This window comes from Micropterus dolomieu, linkage group LG18, assembly GCF_021292245.1.
Source record: "Micropterus dolomieu isolate WLL.071019.BEF.003 ecotype Adirondacks linkage group LG18, ASM2129224v1, whole genome shotgun sequence".
Lineage (NCBI taxonomy): Eukaryota > Metazoa > Chordata > Actinopteri > Centrarchiformes > Centrarchidae > Micropterus > Micropterus dolomieu.
This window is the reverse complement of record NC_060167.1, coordinates 10,801,826-10,821,107: the sequence shown is the minus strand read 5'-3', so window position 1 is coordinate 10,821,107 and position 19,282 is coordinate 10,801,826. Positions and strand designations below refer to the sequence as shown.

The 19,282-nt window shown below is 39.2% G+C and overlaps 1 protein-coding gene across 11 annotated transcripts in view; it reads right to left on the bottom strand.

Moving 5' to 3' along the window:
• Window positions 1-729: 729 nt before the first annotated feature.
• The window catches only part of eif4g3a (eukaryotic translation initiation factor 4 gamma, 3a), a 65,859-nt gene continuing 47,306 nt past the window's right edge, over window positions 730-19,282 (bottom strand). For 8 of the 11 annotated variants that reach the window (XM_046075445.1, XM_046075447.1, XM_046075439.1 and 5 more), the window contains 15 exons: window positions 17,974-18,078; window positions 14,252-14,390; window positions 13,795-13,916; window positions 11,696-11,786; window positions 10,985-11,102; window positions 10,644-10,870; window positions 9,800-9,912; window positions 9,199-9,371; window positions 7,961-8,086; window positions 7,420-7,501; window positions 6,940-7,038; window positions 6,588-6,734; window positions 4,607-4,688; window positions 4,325-4,471; window positions 730-1,768 (listed from right to left, as the gene is read on the bottom strand). In XM_046075445.1, coding sequence (XP_045931401.1) covers window positions 1,587-1,768; window positions 4,325-4,471; window positions 4,607-4,688; window positions 6,588-6,734; window positions 6,940-7,038; window positions 7,420-7,501; window positions 7,961-8,086; window positions 9,199-9,371; window positions 9,800-9,912; window positions 10,644-10,870; window positions 10,985-11,102; window positions 11,696-11,786; window positions 13,795-13,916; window positions 14,252-14,390; window positions 17,974-18,078 — 1,953 coding nt within the window. In that variant the 3' untranslated portion in view covers window positions 730-1,586. The remainder of the gene's footprint in view (window positions 1,769-4,324; window positions 4,472-4,606; window positions 4,689-6,587; window positions 6,735-6,939; window positions 7,039-7,419; window positions 7,502-7,960; window positions 8,087-9,198; window positions 9,372-9,799; window positions 9,913-10,643; window positions 10,871-10,984; window positions 11,103-11,695; window positions 11,787-13,794; window positions 13,917-14,251; window positions 14,391-17,973; window positions 18,079-19,282) is intronic. The other 3 variants (XM_046075440.1, XM_046075449.1, XM_046075450.1) reach the window with 1 other exon arrangement.

Below are 19,282 nucleotides of genomic sequence, written 5' to 3'. Positions count from 1 at the left end.
TAGAATGTGGAAAATGCATGTCACAATTTCGCCCAATATGAACATAATAGCTTATTTGGTTATGAACAGTCTCAAGCCCAAAATTAATCTGAAATACAACAGGAAAGCAGCAAATCCTCACAATTAGAAGGCTGAAAATGTCTGTTAAAGCAATAATCTGGTCAGCTCAAGTCTCCATGTCCACAAGGTGTGTTAAAACTGCTTTTTGGGTGATCAGAAAACAAGTGAACAGCTGTAAAGACGTGAATGCATCAGAGGCCTGTGGGCATACAATTACACAAACCACATTTGGTGATCTGATAAGCAATCACAACAGACATTGTAAAATGAATGCAACTGCATGCCTGACCACACCGAAACACATCTCAACTGGATCTCTACACAGTAGACACACAAATGTGTAAAGTGTGGTTAGGAAGTACTGCAATAATTTCACAGCAAAAGGCACTGATTGTGAGTTAATTCATAACAATTGCTGATCATTTTAATTGATCAGCAGACCAAACCAGTGGCTCCCAATGACTCCAGCTGTTCCTCTCCTGGTCAAATCATTCAGTTCTTCTTCTGAGGATGATGAGGCATCCAAAACGGGAAAACTTATTCAGTTTAACACACACACACACACACACACACACACACACCTTAAGTCTCCAAAAAAGAAACAACTTGCAAGTGAAACCCACATCTCTGAACACCAACCATCAAAAGAACAAATCATGAGAACCAGCATTTTTTTTAAACACCTTTTTTGACTTTAATGTATTTACAAGCTTTAATCTGCTCTGTAGGTCTGAAGAATTACAAGCATTTTATGTTCAGTGACCCTGGCCATTAACTTTTTAAAGTTGCATTTTTTTGCTCATTTTATTTGAATGTATCCGGTTCGTTCGTCTGCGTTTGTTTCAACAGTTCTGTGGACCGACTTGCATCGCTTCTTGAATGCATATCTTTACCTCTTATGAGGTGTATGTACATTTCAATGTAGAGCGAGCCAAGGCTGAGGGGAACACTTCCTGGTTATTAGGAGATAACCTTTGACCTCAAACGTCATACACAGACAACGTTAATAGTTTCTGTGCATCAACTCCTTTTTATCTCTGCTTCCCCCATTCATCCCAAAAATAATTTTGTTTTACCCTGTTTCAAACCCAACAGTGTGGAATCCAGGGAGACTATTTATTTCACAATTATTATTTTGTTATTATAATTAATTATATTGTTATTTCTGTTGTCTTGTTCTCATTTGTGAGCATCTGCAAATGTTAAATAACTTTTGTATTTGCAGTCCTTAAAAAAATAATAAATTAAGGAGTCCAGAAGCTATGTATCTTTTAAGTCTCTTCTTAAAAAGTAACAAAAGAAAAGTAAGTTAAAATTTAAAACAAAAATATTTTCTATGTATAATACAGGTATTTAGTGCTTCCGCCGTTGGAATCCAAACTCAAAATGGCGGCATGTTTCAGAACCGTACCGCAGAAAAAAATTCCAGCCGTAAACATGTCGTCCTGCCCATACACCCATTTTGAATGTTTGTTCTGCTGTAAGGATGCAGTTCTACTACGCCATGTCCCCGGGTGTCTCCCTTGTCAATTATCTTCCGATTCCTCCTCCGCTTCCCGCAGCCAGGTGAAGAAGGCCGTAACAGACTTGAGGGCCACACCCTTACCATGCTGCTCGGCAGGGTCTTTGCTCGTCTCCCACTTGTAGAAAGCGTCCTCCGAGATGACGTCCTCATCATACAGACAGTCAAAGAACATCCGGAGAAGGTCTGAAAGTGCAAAGACACATCAGTCATCATTTTGGCTCATAGATTCAGGAAGTGAAAAATCTATACGTACCAAACGATGTGTGCAGAAAACAGATTTTTTTTCTTTGAGGTGAAATGTGTGCAGTTTCCCGCAGGCGGGTAAGTGTCTCGTATCTAACAAATTATACCAGTTTTTCTGTGACTAACGAAAAAATCTCACACTACTTTCAGTCCTGCTGCAGTAACACCCAATCATCTCATATTTCAATTAATTCAAAAGTTTCAGTGTGAGCATCTGTTGGCCTAGTGGTTAACATGCACCCAGCAGCTCCCCTCTTTGAGTATATGCCTTCTGAAGTAGGTGTGGACAACTGTTTTAAATATGGGAGGTTCAAAAGAAGCACATTTCCTGCGGCTCTTTGACTCTTGAAAAAGTAAACCATGTCATTTTCTCTGTAATTATTTATGGTATGTTGTCTATTTTAATGTTATTTCATTTGAATTGCAGGCGTTTTACACTTTAAGTTATCACTGTGTTTAGCTTTTGTATTTATGGTGCTTTGCGTATTTTAATATGCTCTTGTTATATGATTGTGTTCTTTAGTGATAGACTGATTAATCTGGGATTTTGAGATAATCTGCATCGGCCAATACCTGCACTCACAAGGCAGATATTCCTCTTAAATGACAACAGATGTAATCTAAAACTATTACTGACTAGCTTCAAATATATTTTGTTATACAGTAGACAATAATGTAGTTGAATGACATCACTTCTGACAAATTGTACCCCACTCTCCATTAAACACCAGTCCTGTTCTGAAATCTACACCAGTGTGTTTTTCCATTTCATTAATTAATAAAAAATCCATCTAAAACAACACATTACTGGCAAAAACCATATATTTCAGACTATACTCTGCATGGAATTATGGACATACTTTTTCCTTTGTTGTGATATCGGCATTATGTGTCGGCCATCGGCCACCCTGCTCCCTAAATATCGGCATCGGCCACTGAAAAACCCATATCGGTCGACCACTAGTGTTGTTGTTAATAAGCCATCTGTCCTGAGCTCACCATGGCAAGTCACTCATCCAAGTTAACTCCGATAAACTGAATGTCCCCAAGTCAAATCCTGGCTGGGGACCTCAGCTGCATTTTCTCCTGTCTCTTTCAAATTAAAAAGGTAAAACACCAAAATATCTTTAAAATTAAAATGTTCCAGTGGCTGTTCAGAATGACTTTGAAATTGTAATTTTGTTTTTCATCAGTAAAAGACTGGAAACCCATGATGTTGGGCATGTTATTGTAAACTGCAAACTAATAACCATTTACACTGAGAGCTACTTAAGAACTGATATTGAAGCATTATACACAATGTTTATTACAGATGATTAGATTTTTTTTTTTGTATGTGCCTTTTTAAAAGGTAAACGGGCACTTCATTTTACACCTGATGTGCTGTTTGCCGCCATGATTAGTTCTACCCAGTCTGTGAAAACAGTTGTATAAGGTCTTCTGTGGCTCTAAAGGAGTGACATCACATGGGCTTGAGAAAACAGATACAGAAACCTTACATTACAAACCGGGAACATCAAGTTTAAAAGACAAGGACATATCCCAATCAGAGAAGATCTAATATATGATGCTGTTGAGTTGCATCATGTGAAATGTAGGATCCAGTGTTTTTGGAGTTGTTTTGTTGTTTGTCCTACAACTTTATGGAAGTGTGATACTAAATTGCTGCTCAGTGGCTGGTAAATATGTCAACGACTCCCACGTAGTTTGTTAACTTGACAAGAATTTTGATAACTTGTGAACCTACAAGAATAAAGCCCCTAAAACTTTAAAAATCTTTAATATTTCTCTATAACATTAAATATTCATTACTAATTAAGCAACAATCAAAGTTGTGGTTAAGAAACAAATGTATGTTTATGTAGTTTTTATTAAGGGTTTAACACTCAAAAACAGAGCCAATCTGCTTCGTCGGGACTGTGTGGAAATTACATGATCACCTCTGAGTGACACTAGCTTGGAAACATAAACAAACAACCTCACATCCCTAAATTTTGATTCAAATGTTGTTAAATCCTGATTGGTGCTCAAAAATGCATGACATCAATTTTTTCCACTTAGACATCACCTACTTCAAACCAGAGAGAAAGGCACAGAGAGAAATCTCTCACAGAAGAAAATTATGTTTTCATGTAAGACTCTATCACGGAGAAAAGAAACTGATTTAGAAAATGTGTTTTCAGGGCCTTTTACAATTCTGGAGGTGGGTGTGGTAAAAGAAAATGTGATTTCACTCCACGTTACTTGTTATGTTACAGAGTAACAGTAACAGTAATACTATTAAGATTCAAAGTTGGATGAGAAGTCCTTTGAGTGATGGCCATGACATCCATGATGACTTGGTGAACTCCTATAATAATATTGCTGGTGTCAACACAGCTTGTAACCATAAAATAATCTTCTCTGATAAGAAAAAGAAACCTCAGTTTCATTAGGAGGAGGTGGGAGGAGTAAACGAGAGGAGGTAGGAGTAGTAAACTAAGAAGCAGCACTTACTTGGAGGCTGATCGAGGGCGACAATCAGCGCCTGAAGTGCATAAAGTGCTTGCAGCTGTCGCTCAGTGTCTGAGTTAAGGTACTTGAGTAATACAGGCAATCTCCTCTGGATGATGGCCGTGTCCACTCGACAGTTGGTGTTATCATCTGTTCAGTTAAAGTAGAAGGCAGAGTGAGTGCACGCTGAGCAAATTTGCATTTGGCAGAGAGTAAATATTGCAATCAGCAGCATGATTTTAGCAGAACAGAGGGGTCTCTCCTCCAGGTGGTAGGAGTGCTTACCTTTCACTGCTGCCTTACACACAGCTGTCATCAAAGCCCTCAGAAAGGGGGACGAGCTCATCTGAGATTCATCTAGGTTTGCCTGGGAAATGGAGCACAGAGGAAGAGGACAAAATACACAATATGTAAATTTCACATGGCTTAACACATCTTAGCTGTTATGCTACAGAAGAATAAGAAACACTTTCAGTTGAAAAAAAATAAAAACAAATGTTACATGTTAAAAAGGGCTGATAAGTACTGAAAGAAGCAGCATGTTCAGCAAAGGGATATGCCTTGTACTTTGACAACCATGTGAGCAACAGTTTCTCTTTGCACCAACAGCCTTCATTTATCCACTGTTATTCACCATTTTACTTAATGGCATCTGGTACACAGTGCTACTATTAACATTTGTGAGTCACTACCTGGACATTTACCATTGAGTTCAGTTGTTTACTGGTAAATGGACTTCATTTATGTGGCGCTTTTATCTGAAGCACTTTGTAATTTGCCAGTCACACTCACATACTGTTGTGGTGAGCTACCGTGCAAGGTTTCTGACCATCAGGGGCAATTTGGGGTCTTGTTTGAGAACACTTTGACATGTGGACACGAAGAGCTCAAGACGCCTAACCCTGCTACAAGCGATTGACCTGTAGACCTGTAAAGGCTCGTGCAGACCACATGACTTTCAGCGTCGGCCGATGGCCGTGCTGTTCACACTACACAACTCGCCGTCTTGTAATGGGAGTCTTGAAGTTGTCGTGTGTGACTGATTGGTGACAGGGGGTCACACACTACGTGAGTTAACTCTTCCGAGAACACCTCTTATAACACCTCTAACTCCTAACCTCTAACATGCACTTCCTGTGCTCTTCTTCTTCTATCCCCTACAATGATCTTGTATTGACTGCACTTTTTGTTAACTCTTACTTCCTTCCCTAGGTTATTGTTATTGTATGTATTGTTATTATAAAGATAGCTATTATAAAGACGAAAAATATGGGTGAAACAATGGATTAGCACACACAGGTAGTAGGGATTGTCCGTGCTACAGAGAGAGCTGAAGTGTTTTGTGGTGTAAAGTAGATGCATGCCCTGCCAGATGCCTGCTCTCATTGGCTGGATGTGGATGTCGAGTCGGCCGACTCTTCCAGATATTTGGCATGCTAGATATCTGGCAGACGTCGGCAAAAAGTGTCAGGGAGCCGTTTTGATGAGTCCTTGAGTAGTTCACACATAACGACTGGTGACCGCAGATCGATCACTGCTTTACCCCCGATCACAGCCCAACGGTCACCGAGCTCGCCGACGGGCAAATCATGTAGTGTGAACTAGGCTTAAGGAGCACATCTTGCTTGTGCCCCCTAAAAAAAAAAAAAATGAAAAAGGATACCCGTGAGTTGAGCTGAAGTAGTCAGCGCAATCATGCTCTAAGAACATATTTAGAAAAACTCCACATTTAAGCTTGAACTCTAAACGTTCTTTCTAACAGCAAGTGGCTGCCGTCTCCTTTTGTCCCCCGTGTAAACACCAGGGAAATCTGGGGAAAATTGCACTCTTCTAGCAACACCAGCTTCAAAGTTGGATTATCTGGTCTGGGCCAATAAAGAATGTTTATCATATTAATTAGTTAAGCTTGCTATATTATATTGCTTACCATTTCTCCTCATTTTAGCTACAACCTGCTTTATTTGGCTACTTAAGGAGACTACAGTAGGTGGATAGCAACAGTTTGGTATGGTAAGTTTGGATGTAGCTGCAGCAAGCACCTATTGTCTGTAAGCACCAACCTGTACTCTAATTCAGTAACCTACCTTTTTCTTTTGTCACATTCCAACTTTAATGTTTCTGCTGCCTCTGAAAATGAGCAGCGTCAGAGTTCTGTATGTCGTATATAACTGTCTTCCCCTCTGGATCTTAGCCACTAGCCAGCAGAGTTTGTTCTTCTCTCTGAGAAAGGTGTGCATTCAGGTGTGCATTCAGAGTGTTCTCATACCTCTACCCAGTCAAAGATCTGCTCGTCACTGGCCATGTCCTCCAGGAGGAATCTCTCCAGCTGTTGGCTCAGCTCTTCAGGAGACAAAATCCTTTTAGACAGAGCTGCCTCAGGGCTGGAGCCGTCCGACAGAAGGAACTGGAGTTTCTGTTTGTATCAAGACAAGAGGACGTCGGGAAATAAAGGGAGAGATGATGGGAAAAAGAAAGAGGAGGAAGAACAATGGAGGAGGGGGTGGGACATATTGTGCTCTTTGTCAGCTTTTTGTGTTAAATTAGTATAAAGAAAGCTAATGATTGGTTTTCTATAACATTGCCATTTCTTGATTTGAGTGGAGGCCTTTATAACCAACCTGTTGTGAGATGAAAGCCTGGACGTCCTCTCCCTCTGGCAGGAAGTCGGTCCAGTTTAGGCCAGATTCCCTCCACAAAGAACTCATTGTCCTATGGCTCTGTGGAGACAAGACAAAGTCACATCTCTCTTCTCTGAAATATCTTATATCTTCTGTCTGGTTACAAGGGAAAAAGATTTTAACGAGAAAAATTAGCCAAAATGAACAAATCAAAACAAATCAGACAAAATAACTTCGTACTTACTCTGAGCTCTCACATTGATGGTATTTCCTATTATATGATTACAAATATAATCGATACATAACCTTGGTAGACATTTAAGTGAACAACGATGACTGAGCATCTATTTATTGTGTACATCCCTAACAACAATAAAGTTATTGGTACAACTACTTTACTCCACTGGCTTTATAATGAGAAGGAGGAAACAAATGTATGCACAAGAAATAAAAACAACTTAAGATTAAATTATTGCTTACCATTTGTTTGCATAGTATGTGCAGTATTTCAGAAATTAAGATCCCAGCTCTTCCCACAGGAAGCAAAGGTTTGCTTAATTCACTGTGAACACACAGAGACAACAGAAATTAAATGTACGTCTCCCCAACTGTGTTCCTTCATACAGAAGAATGGAAGCTAAACAACTGAAATTACGTCTTTGCTACTTGAGATATGGTCAGATTAGGTGAGAATGAGACAACTTCCTGTTCACCTGTTCATGTTCATCCAAGTATAGCCGGAAATTAATCTTGGAAATGAATTGAGGAAGGTAAAACAAGCTACAAAAATGTGGCCCAAAGGACACTAACGATTTTGTTCAATGAAGATATTGATCAAAACGGCGTATTGTGGTGGTAAACAATCCAGAGTGAGAATAGTTCCGCCACCAAGCCTGTTCACGCTAAGCCAACAGAAGCCAATACAGACCAATTAGTTGCAAACTCCTCAAATTTGTCTTTAGTTTGAGCATATGGTCTCCTTGAGTAGAGGTGAATGACTCAGATAGAGGCGGCTCAGTACCTAAAGAGCTCTCTCATAGAGAAGCCCCCTTCCCTCAGCACAGGGCTGAGCAGCTCGGCCAGGTACAGCCAGATGTGAGGAATGTCGATGGCCATGTCGTCTGCTTGCTCCAGCGTGTCTGCAAACCTGACCAACCAAAAGACACAGCGGTGGTGAGGACACAACTTGTAAAGTGCAAACATGTATAAAATATAACGCTCTTACTGTATTTAAGCACTAACAAAATATTGTTTTATCACAAAGCTGAAGGTTCAGATGTAGGTTATTAACTAATATAACTACAAAATATATATTAATTAATACAATATTTTATGTATTCATATTTGAAAATATTGTTTTCTGGAAATACACAGTTATGAAACAAGGCAGATCAGGAGGGGTCACATTATGCTACTCCAAGACCAATACTATGAAAATTTTTTCTTTTAAATGTATAGAGTAATATCTCACTGAACAGTTTGGCGTGAGTTATATTTGAAAAATCGACAACAAAAGGTTTTAAGAAGCAACTAAAGAGGTTCTTCAAAACAGGCCTGAAAATGATAAATAGGCTCCCTTTCATTTGGATGTTTAGAGAACTACAATTACAAATAGGGCTGGGCAATAAATCAATAATGATAATTATCGCAATATAATATTCCTCTATAACAATATAACAAAGGTTCAATATATCGTCAATAAATGTTTGATTTAATTCATTTGAATCACAAACAAATTAGCACTTATTTTTTCTATTAAGATATTTATTTCGTTGAGAAAAGGGACTGAAAAAAAGATTTTACTTAATGTTACTCAAGCATATAATAAAAAAAAAAAAGATTTGATCTAAATTGTTTTGAATGTTCTTCCTCAGATTTTTTAAGTGATCCACTATTTGGCAAGTGTTTGTCATGTTCTGACCATAAAGAACAGTTTAAAACCACAACTAACCATCTGATTTCTTCAAAAAGCAAATCAGCCTTTTTAACTTGATAGAAATAATCATTTGACATTTATCGGGATAATTATTGATATGGAATGGTTTGAATTTTTTTATTGTGATAAAAGTTTTGGCCATATCGCCCAGCCCTACTTACAAACTGTAACCGTTTTATTAAAACTAGTTACTGCCACCACAAAATCATTAGAAAACACTTTAGAACAAGCAAATGTGTTTCAATCAATATTCACAAAAAGCAGGCAAGCAGAAAAAAACCCCACTGACTTTCCAAAAAAGTGCATTTAACAGGTGAACTGACCCTTCGTAAAACTGGGGTTTGGGCAGGATTCCCTGCTGCACCAGCTGGAAGAGGAGCTGGCCCATGTGGTCCCGTGTTATCTGGCTGCGCTCCAGAGTCGACTCCACCCCGACACGCACAAAGATGTGCAGCTGAGAGCCCAAGTCGAGCTCGTCCACACACTGGACAGCCTCCTGCAGAAAACAAAAACATAAGATCAAGACTGAGCGAATAAGTGGAACTTAAACACTACATGGATTAGAATTCTATTAGATATTGTTTCATGCACGTGATACAGTAAGATGATGAAAGCTACTGCTCTGATTTTATCCTAGTAATTAAAGAGCATATATAAATCTATATACATTAAATGTATCCATGTAATGTTTATAAGATAAAAATACATAATGCATCGTTTTCTAAAAATTGACTAATTTAATAGCAGAAGAACCTTAAAAACTAACTTACATAAGGACAAATAAATTATTTAAATAATAAATGAATTTGTAGCAGAAGAAGGAATCATTGACTTTCTAACCTTCCAAGCACCTTTTTGTTGACCTAAAAAACACTGAACACCTAAACAGGCATCTACTGTTGATTTTCTCGTGAATCTCAGTACCTTGTAGTCATTTATGTGCAGGAACTCGTCGATGATGGACTTGGACTTCCTCTCTATCTCCTCCTCAGACAGAGCAGGTCTGTCCGGGGTCTGGACCACTGGCTCAGGTTTCACTGTCGATGTATAAACAACAATGACAACAGTGTCTTTGGTAAACGGAGCAAGATTAAGATCCATGTCACCTCCAATTGAATCCCCCAATAAGCTCCAATTTACTCTATATTCTGATTTTAATAAATACAGATTATGAGCAAAGTTAGTTGTCAAATGTTCACTTTGTGATCCAGATTTGTTTATGTTTTTTGGGTTAACATATTTAACAATAAGATTTTCACTAACTAGACAAAAAAAAAACAACATATGTATTGATATTTAGTAACGGGTGATCATTTTGGTTATATACAGGATTTCAACCTGCGGTTGCTCCTATATTGATTTACATGTGCTATAATACAAAGAAAACAATATACAAATAAATGTAAATGAGGTTAAAACTGAGTATTTATGTTTTTTATATAAAGCGCATTGAATTGCACGTGTATGAAATGCACTTTATATATAAAGTTGCCCTGAGTGATAAGGGCAAACACTTTCCAGCGACTGTTTGTGAGAAATCCGCCAATAACACAGTAACATACACAGCGCGGTAAAAAGCTAAATAGCAATTACCTTTATATCTTATTTTATATTGTACCGACTTTAAAATAGATACAAATCCTCTCCATTCATGTACACATGGCATAAAATCACAGAAAACAAATATCAGTGTGGTGCCACTAGAGACGGATATATATTTCAATATTCTTTTCATGAATGTCCACTGTTGTGCAGTACTGTGTCTCACCAGACTCTCTGACTCTGCTGTGCTCGGACTCTGTTTTGTCCTCAGTGACACTCGGCCTCCGGGGCTCGGCTCCCTCTCGTTCCCGGTCTCTTCGTGGCTCCTCGGGGGTTTGACTCTCCAGCAGCTCCTTCGAGCTGCTGCCCCTGGTGAACGGTCCGGGCCGTGACGACGGAGGGGCAGAGATCAGTGGCTTCTCGCTGCGTTCCCTCCCTGTACTGCTACGACTGCTGGGAGAAGAAAATAAAATAGGTAAATCAGGAAGTGACTGAGATTAACTGTCAGAAACAGAAACATACAGATTTAACAGGAGATATAAATATGACCCGGGTATTGTTATTTACCTTCCCAGAGTTCTTCTGGAGTCAAAGTCTGGGTTCTGTGGAGGAGCGGTGGAGGGTTGAGGTGAAGGCGTAGACTGCAGGGCAGAGTAACGATTGAGGCCTGCTGTCCGTGATAGTTCTGTTATGGGGAGAAAAGTTATAAGAGATAAAAAAATCAAGTGCATCATATACCAGACTAATATGGAAAGACAATACAAAACTCAATGCTGATTAACAGGGAAAAAATAAATCTCTACAGAGTTGGGGACTTTCGGAAACTATCAATACAACATTTACATTAAGCAACACAGCAACTAGTGATTTGTGTGTCAAATCAAGTCAAGTTTTTTTTAATAAAGCACAATATCACATATTTGCCTCAAGGGACTTTACAATCTGTACAGCATATGACACCCTATATCCTTACACCCTCAATTTGGATAAGGACCATCCCCCATCCCAAAAAGAATAACAGGAGCTCAGAAAGTAACCAGTGTTGGAATTTAATTTTATCATCTCATCTGATTATTTGGATCGGTCAAAAAGCACAGATGATGTCATGTGACAAGGTGAAGTAATTTCACCTCTTGCCAGCTGAAGGATTAAAGTCTAGTGCTCCACCTCTGAGTCACTTTTAGTGTTTTGCTACGTGACAGAAGATGAAATGTGCTCATGTCTTTTCAGGTCTGTACAATATCGTGTTCATGGGTCAGTTAATAAGCGTCTTCTTACCGGAGTCACTGGCCTTGGCTCCTCCACTGCTGCCCTTCACCCACGTGACTTGAGCTCGGGGGCCCAGCTGGATCTTCTCGTCCATTTGAGGCTGCAGAAAGAGAATCATTTAAGAACAAGTTGACAAACATATGGAACATTGATGGCAATAGGCAAATGAGGAGAATATTTAACAAGTTAAATGAGCCAGACTTAAGCCTACAGGTGCATTATAGCTAGGGCTGCACGATATTGGAAAAAACTAACATTGCAATATTTTTCTTTTCACCAGATTACTTCAGTTGCTCCATATGAAAATAATTGAGATTCCTAAAATAATTGATCAACTGATCAAGAATAATATTGGGATTGCTAGTTCACTGTGCATGCAGAGCCTGCTCGTCACTCGCAGTTACAAACTGTGTATCCAAGAACTCTTAAATCGTAGTAAATGATGTTACATCTGACAAACTTGAAATGAGAACTGTCCAAGTTTTCCTTTTTTATCAAGCAGCAAAAAAGTTGAGGTGGTTGAGTTAATTTGACTTGCTTGATATTGCACTGTTCTGCGATGTGACTATTGCGCAAGAGCACATTGCGATGACGATGCTCCGGCGATATATTGTGCAGCCCTAATTTTAGCCACTTTAATGAGAAAACCCACACGAGGGAAAAATAATAAATAAATAAAATATCAACAAACATGTTTACCTGACCATAACAAACTGCTGACAGAGCACTCCCTAATATATGCACATTACTTGCTCAATAACCATGCTTGCTTTATATTTACTAAATCCTTCTGCAGCCCATCCATCCATTTTGGATGGGAGTTTATATGTACTGAGGGTCTCATTGATTGAAACCTTTTATAATAGATATCAAGAACAAGTAGCACACAGAATAGAGTGTCTAACATGTAGCATATTACATGAATAATTGTCTGAAACAATCAGTAAAATGAGTGTTCTCCTGGTATGAATAACACCAGAAGCTCCAGCAGGGGGAGCTCTGAAAACAAAACAAAAATACTTTTTTCTTAGATCCAGCAGGGGGACTATGTACTACTGAATGTAAACCACAATTACTGTAGATCAGATGAGGGCAGGGATAGTGTATGTGTACACAGGATGAGCCACAGGATTCCTCTTGATGCTGTGTAAACAAACTTTCCACCGAAAGCACAACAACTACCAAAAGCACAACAGCCACAACAGGAGCTTGTGACTGACGTGGAAAAACATGAACGTGAGACAAACTTGTCACAACATGAAGAACAACCTCACTAATTTAACTAAATTAAAATGCAGACCTGACAGTGTCCTATACAAAAGCAGCCTGCAGATTCATCTCAGACTATCAGACACAGAAAATACAAAAAGCTGCAATGAAACGTTTCAGGCTGTCTTTCGTCAAGTATGGATCCTTGATCAGTTCATCATGATGTGACCAGAACATTGAATTAATCTTCTTTGAATCTGACACATAATTTAACTAAACTATATAAGGCATTTAAGTGACAGGCTCTCAGGATGGTTTAACACCTAACCTGTTTTGTTTGGTTAGGCTGGTGGTGGAAGCTGTCAATCAAACTGCTGAAAATTAAACAACTGTGACAGTGTGAAAATGAGGGTCTCTGTGCACTTCCAAGCGGACTCTGTTGCTGTTTGTATGTGGTGTTAAAGCAGAACAGACAAACCTCAGGATTATATGATGGCCGATGATTTTAGTATACATTCAAAAACACAACTACTATTAAACCAATCTGCTGATTCTGATCTGTCAAGTAAGATGTCTTTATCTTTAAAGCAACCTGTGTAAGTGACACATGCAATTTTATTTGGCAAAAATCGTAACATCAGCATGAGAGTGAGTGGATTTTCCTTAATATATCAAAGTGAAAACGCGTTAAAAGAGAGTTGTGTTGTGCCCTCCTTCGCATGTTTTAGCGCTTGCTTGGTTCATTTGGAAAAAGTCAGAGTCAACACAAATAAGAACTAAAAGGGAACACTTATATTTCTTCCCGCTTGGCCTGAACTGGCTGAACCAAACTACAGGTGTGAAAGCACCCTTTGATGAGAGGGAAAACTGTGGGTGTGTAAAGACGCAGCGTATCTCACCTTGGAGATCTTTGGGATCTTGGTGGGGTCAATGGTCCTGCTGTTCTTTGTCATGGGCACAGTGTTCCAGGTCTCTTCTCTCTGCATGCGCTGATCTCTCTGCTCTCTCTGATCTCTTGGATCTACGAGGACAAAACAGAAAAACCCACACAGGTAGCCCAAATATAGTTTTAAAATGAGTTCAGTGGAATTCCATTGGTAAATTCATTCATCAAAGTCAAACGACTGTGAAAGGGGCTGAGAAAGTGACATTTTTGACTGTATCTGATACACATGATGAAATATTATAGGCCAGCTGATGGGTTTGGGGGGCTTCCTGTCTAATGTTAGGCACAATAGCGTCTCTGCGGGCTATAGGAACAGGAAGTCTGACTGTACGCTTGCAGACTTCCTGAGTTCTTGTAGCTGTGCCGATGTGACTCTAAGCCTTAAAGAGGATTTAGGCTGCAGGCCTGACCTGGCCGTCTCTTGCTGTCCTTGGAGAGCAGCTGCTGGTGCACTTTTCTCTGCTCTTCCTGCTCTTCAATCTTCGCCTCCTTGTGAATCTGCTCGATGGTTTTCGGGCCCTGGTCGGCTCTCCTGGACACCCAGTTGTGCTGAAAGAATAATGACAACCACAATGACCTCAGAACTGAATCAAGCTGCAGTGTCAGATTAAGTTTCAAACACATTTCTTGATAAGAGCCATTTCAAATTACAGCCCAGATCATTTTAAATAAAATAAAGTATCTTGTATGCGCGGGTTTTAATCGTAACACATACATCAGTTCAGATATAAGAAGTTGTCAAGCACAGAGGAATATCAAAATTCAAAGACTGATGAATTATCCACTGATCACATGTGTGTTATGAAGGTTTTCAATTTAACTTGCATAACGTCCCTGCATTCATTGTTTATATTTGAGCTATTCCATGATACTGAATACGGAGGTTCTGTTTTTAAGCAAAGTGGATCCTTGCACTGCCTAAGTAGCCGAGCTCATTTTAATTTCAAATTTGACAGGAGCGCAGCACAGAAGAGCCTGAATCTGTGTTTCCAACATCTTGTATGAGACTAACACTGATTCAAACAGCTTGTGCTGGGTAAGAGTTATCACAGTTTAATCAACGCAAATGTCTCTCTATTGGCAAAGCCTTACATGACACTTTATATTAAGTAATTTGCTCCCTGTTTGTGTCTCTTCCTCTAACGCCTGAGCACACTAAAGGATTTTCAAATCTTAACCAATTTAAAAAATGTGGGATACAACAGACATAACGACAGATTTAACAGATTTTTAATATTATTATATATTATTTTATATATCATAAAAGATTGAATCAAGACAGACACGATTTTGAATCGTAAGTACGATTAGAAATCGGGGTGCCTCCAATCCAGTCGGCGACCTTATGATTATGTCTGTAAACCTGTCACACTACAGGATCATTTGGGCCCCAGGGTTGTTAGTAGGGGCAAATTGCACCCAAAATTTATAAAATAGTTTGTCTGCCTCTGTTGTGAGCCCAGAAAACATTCATGTCCCCCCAGCTATTTATTTATTTTTTTGTTTATTTAACCGGGACCATACAGATAAATATTTTACATAAAACAGTTGCCTAAAACAACTAAACAAACACTACAACAGATTAAGGATACAAACAACAGAATAGATAGTAGATGGACGATTTCACCTAAAATCAAAATCACAATTAATTAAACATTTCACCTCGATTACGATTATTGAACGATTGTTTTGTTTTTGAATGTTGTTTTTTTTGCCCTCATATTTCACTGATAAGGTTTGTACTGTAAATATGCTCAACTATTAAAGCTGGGTTTATTTACCCACAGATTTCACAAATCCTTAAATCCTTAAATGTTAATTAATAAGGTAATGTTGCAGAGGCTGATGACAAGAAGAAGGCAGCTGTGTACCAGTACTGACAGCACACAGCTGTTTGGGATAATCTGTATTAGGGCTGCAGCTAACGATGATTTTAGTACTCGAAGCTTCTACGGATTATTTAAATCGATTCATCATTTAAGAAGTACTTCTGCTTGGCTGATAAGGTGCCGTCGTGCTGTTGCGGCAGGCGACAAGTTTCGTTTTACAGTGGACAGACTAACATTATGGCGTCGTGCTGTTGCGGTAGGACACGTAAGTTTCTTTATATGGTGGATGGACTGTAACATTACAGAGCTGTTGTTTTCTTTTAGCTTGAAAAAATTCCATACTTTGGACACTTTCTTCTTCGTCCCTCGCTATTTTCTCTCTTCCTGCACTTTGCAAACAACGCTATCATAATCATGTTGTGTTCACACAGCATAAGGGCGTCAAGGGGTCAGTCATGTTGTAGTCTTTTTGTAGACAAAGATACTGATTCGAACAGCCAAAGTTTTTATATCATATTTTATGGCCCAATCCTAATCTGACTATTGGAACTGTAAGGTAAATTCCTTTGTTTTTGTTGTTCACTGGAGACATTTGGGTTTAAGATCAAAAGATGAGTATGAGACAAGAGTTCAGAATTTCAGCTTTTATTTCCTGGTATTCACATCTAGATGTGTTAAACAACTCAGGACATCCCACCCTTTGTTTGAACCCACCCATTTTTCAAGAGAGCAAAAGTATTGGAACATGTGACTGACACATGTTTCTTGTTGCCCAGGTGTTGCCTTTGCCGCAAAAGTTCTGCAACACAATCTTATGGATGGATGAGACCAAGATTAATCTCTACCAAAGTGATGGAAAGGCCAAAGTGTGGAGAAAGAAAGGAACTGCTTATGATCCGAAGCATACAAGCTCATCTGTGAAGCATGGTGGAGGTAATGTCATGGCTTGGGCGTGGCATGGCTGCTTCTGGAACAGGGTCATGAATATGTATTGATGATGTAACTGATGATGGTAGCAGCAGAATGAATTCAGAAGTGTACAGAAACATTTTGTCTGCCAATTTACGGAGAAATGCATTTAAAACTAATCGTGAGGAAGTTTATCATGCAGCAGGACAATGACCCAAAGCACACTGCCAACAAAACACAGGACAGGAGAAAAAGTGGAAGGTTTTAGACTGGCCAAGTCAATCACCTGACCTTAACCCAACAGAGCTGCATTTCACCTCCTTAAGAGGAGACTGCAGGGAGAAACACCCCGAAACAAACAAGACCTGAAAGAAGCTGCGGTAAAAGCCTGGAATAGCATCACAAATGAAGAATGCAACAGTTTGGTGATGTCGATGGGTCGCAGCCTTCAGGCAGTTATTGCAAGCAAGGGTTATGCCACCAAATATTAAATGTTATTTACTTTAAGTTTATTTGTTCCAATACTTTTGCTCACCTAAGAATGCTGTGGTCTAATACAAAGGGTGATATGTCCTGAGTTGTTTAACACATCTAGATGTGAATACCAGGAAATGAGAGCTGAAATTCTGAACTCTTGTCTCATACTCATCTTTTGATCTTAAACCCAAATGTCTTCAGTGAACAACAACAAAGGAATTTGCCTTACTGTTCCAATACTTTTGGAGGGGACTGTATATGGATTAATATACACTATGTTAGATTATTGCTATTTTACTACCAACAACACTTGGTAGTGGTAAAACTAGAATTTATAGCAGCAGGTGCACTAAACTGTTTTCTTCTACAGTGTTCATTTACTTTTTTAATCTGTTAGTAAACATTGTGATTGTTCATACTGTATATACATTTCCAACATGCTATGCATGCTCATGTTTACAAACATCGTAGTGTATTAAATGTGTAACAGATATTATAGGAAAGTTGTATTTTTTTAATGCAGAGCTATCCGCTGTCAAACAGACTGCTTTAGCTACTACTTTACTTAATGAGTCCATGGTGCCTTAATTAAAAACCACGACCATGTGTTATCAGCAGTAAGAGGAGATAGGAACCTCAGTCATCAAGCACATACTGTACATGTAGAGGTAGTTTATGTGCATCGGATTCTTCACTCTTTCTGAAAAGGTGTTCAAATTCAGTAACAAGAGCAGGAGTAGATATCCAATTAGCCGAATATGACCAGAATATTCAATATAATTTTCCAGGAGGTCAGGAAGATTAATGAAATGAACCTCTGTAGGAAAAATAATTGTGAACCAGAGCTACTATGAACATGTGGCAAGACTTGCACTCTCTACAACTGTGCAGGTAAAATAAATATCACAGACACTCACCAATCTCAGGTCTATAATGTCCTGTAACATAAACCGTATCCGAGACGACGTCTTCCTCTCCTTGACGATTTTTTCCATCTGATTAAAATACTGATCCATCCGAGGCTGAAAGAGGTAAATTAGAGACATGAAGGTTAAACACACCATTTCTCTTTTCAGTCTGGTGGACAGCAGATTTCCAGGATTTTCACATTATTTCACTCAACTGACCCATTGTTCAGATTATTACCTGGAGCAGGAGCTGTCCTGACCGCCCAATATTAAATTGGAACATTTTTAAGAGATAGCAGAACAAAAATTGTAATTCCCCCCCCCCAAAAAAAACAGACCCAATTTACCATAATGGCACGGCATTAAAACGGCCATGTTGAGAAAACTACCACATTAAAAACATAATGAAACTCATCTGAAGGACAAGAAGGATAATTTATGACCACATTCTGCTGGTACTAATGTACAAAAACTGCTGTTTAATGTTGGTAAACAGAGCAAACAGAAAGGGATACAATGCAGCATTAAGTTGTTATGCTGAGTTCATAGCCGTTTCCCTGCTGGTCACAAGGATTTCGTTTAGCAGGGTTACAGATAGAAGATGAGGATCAAACCATATATTACAGTACAGCCCAGAGAGAGCGCAGAAAGACCCTCGGGTCAGATATGACTTCTCCAAGCATCTGGGGACTCTCGCTGTGTCCAGCTGGGAGTCACTGAGGCCTAACAGGAGAGCCAGTCAGACAGAACAAAGCAGAGGATCCTCTGTGGGGACACCGTGGAGATCTTCCTGTTTCCTCATAACCCACATAAACAACTTCTCCTTTGCCTCTGGAGCTGACTGTAGCCCAGCTGGTGTGGGATCCAACTGCACCAGAGCTCTCTCAAAACTGTGTTGCTCTAGATTAGAATCACCTCCACAATTGCCTAATTTTCCAACGAACCAAGCATTGCAGAGGAATTGATATTGGTGGGGCGTTGGTAAAGGCATACCAAATGACTGTGCTGATGTCAAAGAGCTGCTGACAAACTGTTCACCTTATGACTACATCCCTGCAAACAAGGTCTGCATTACTTCACTTCACTAATTAGCAAGTAAAACAAGTTTTTACTATAGCCATAGACATTATTCCTGTTGAAGGTATTACCCTGGGGCCAGTGAGCCTCCAAATATGTTATGAACAACCAGACTTAGTGTAGCACAACTCACCAGCAGCCTTGAGGTTATGCCTAAATGTATGAGGCAAAACAACTGCAAGTCACATCCACAATTACTCTTAATATTCTATAGTAATAATAATACACTTTATTTATACAG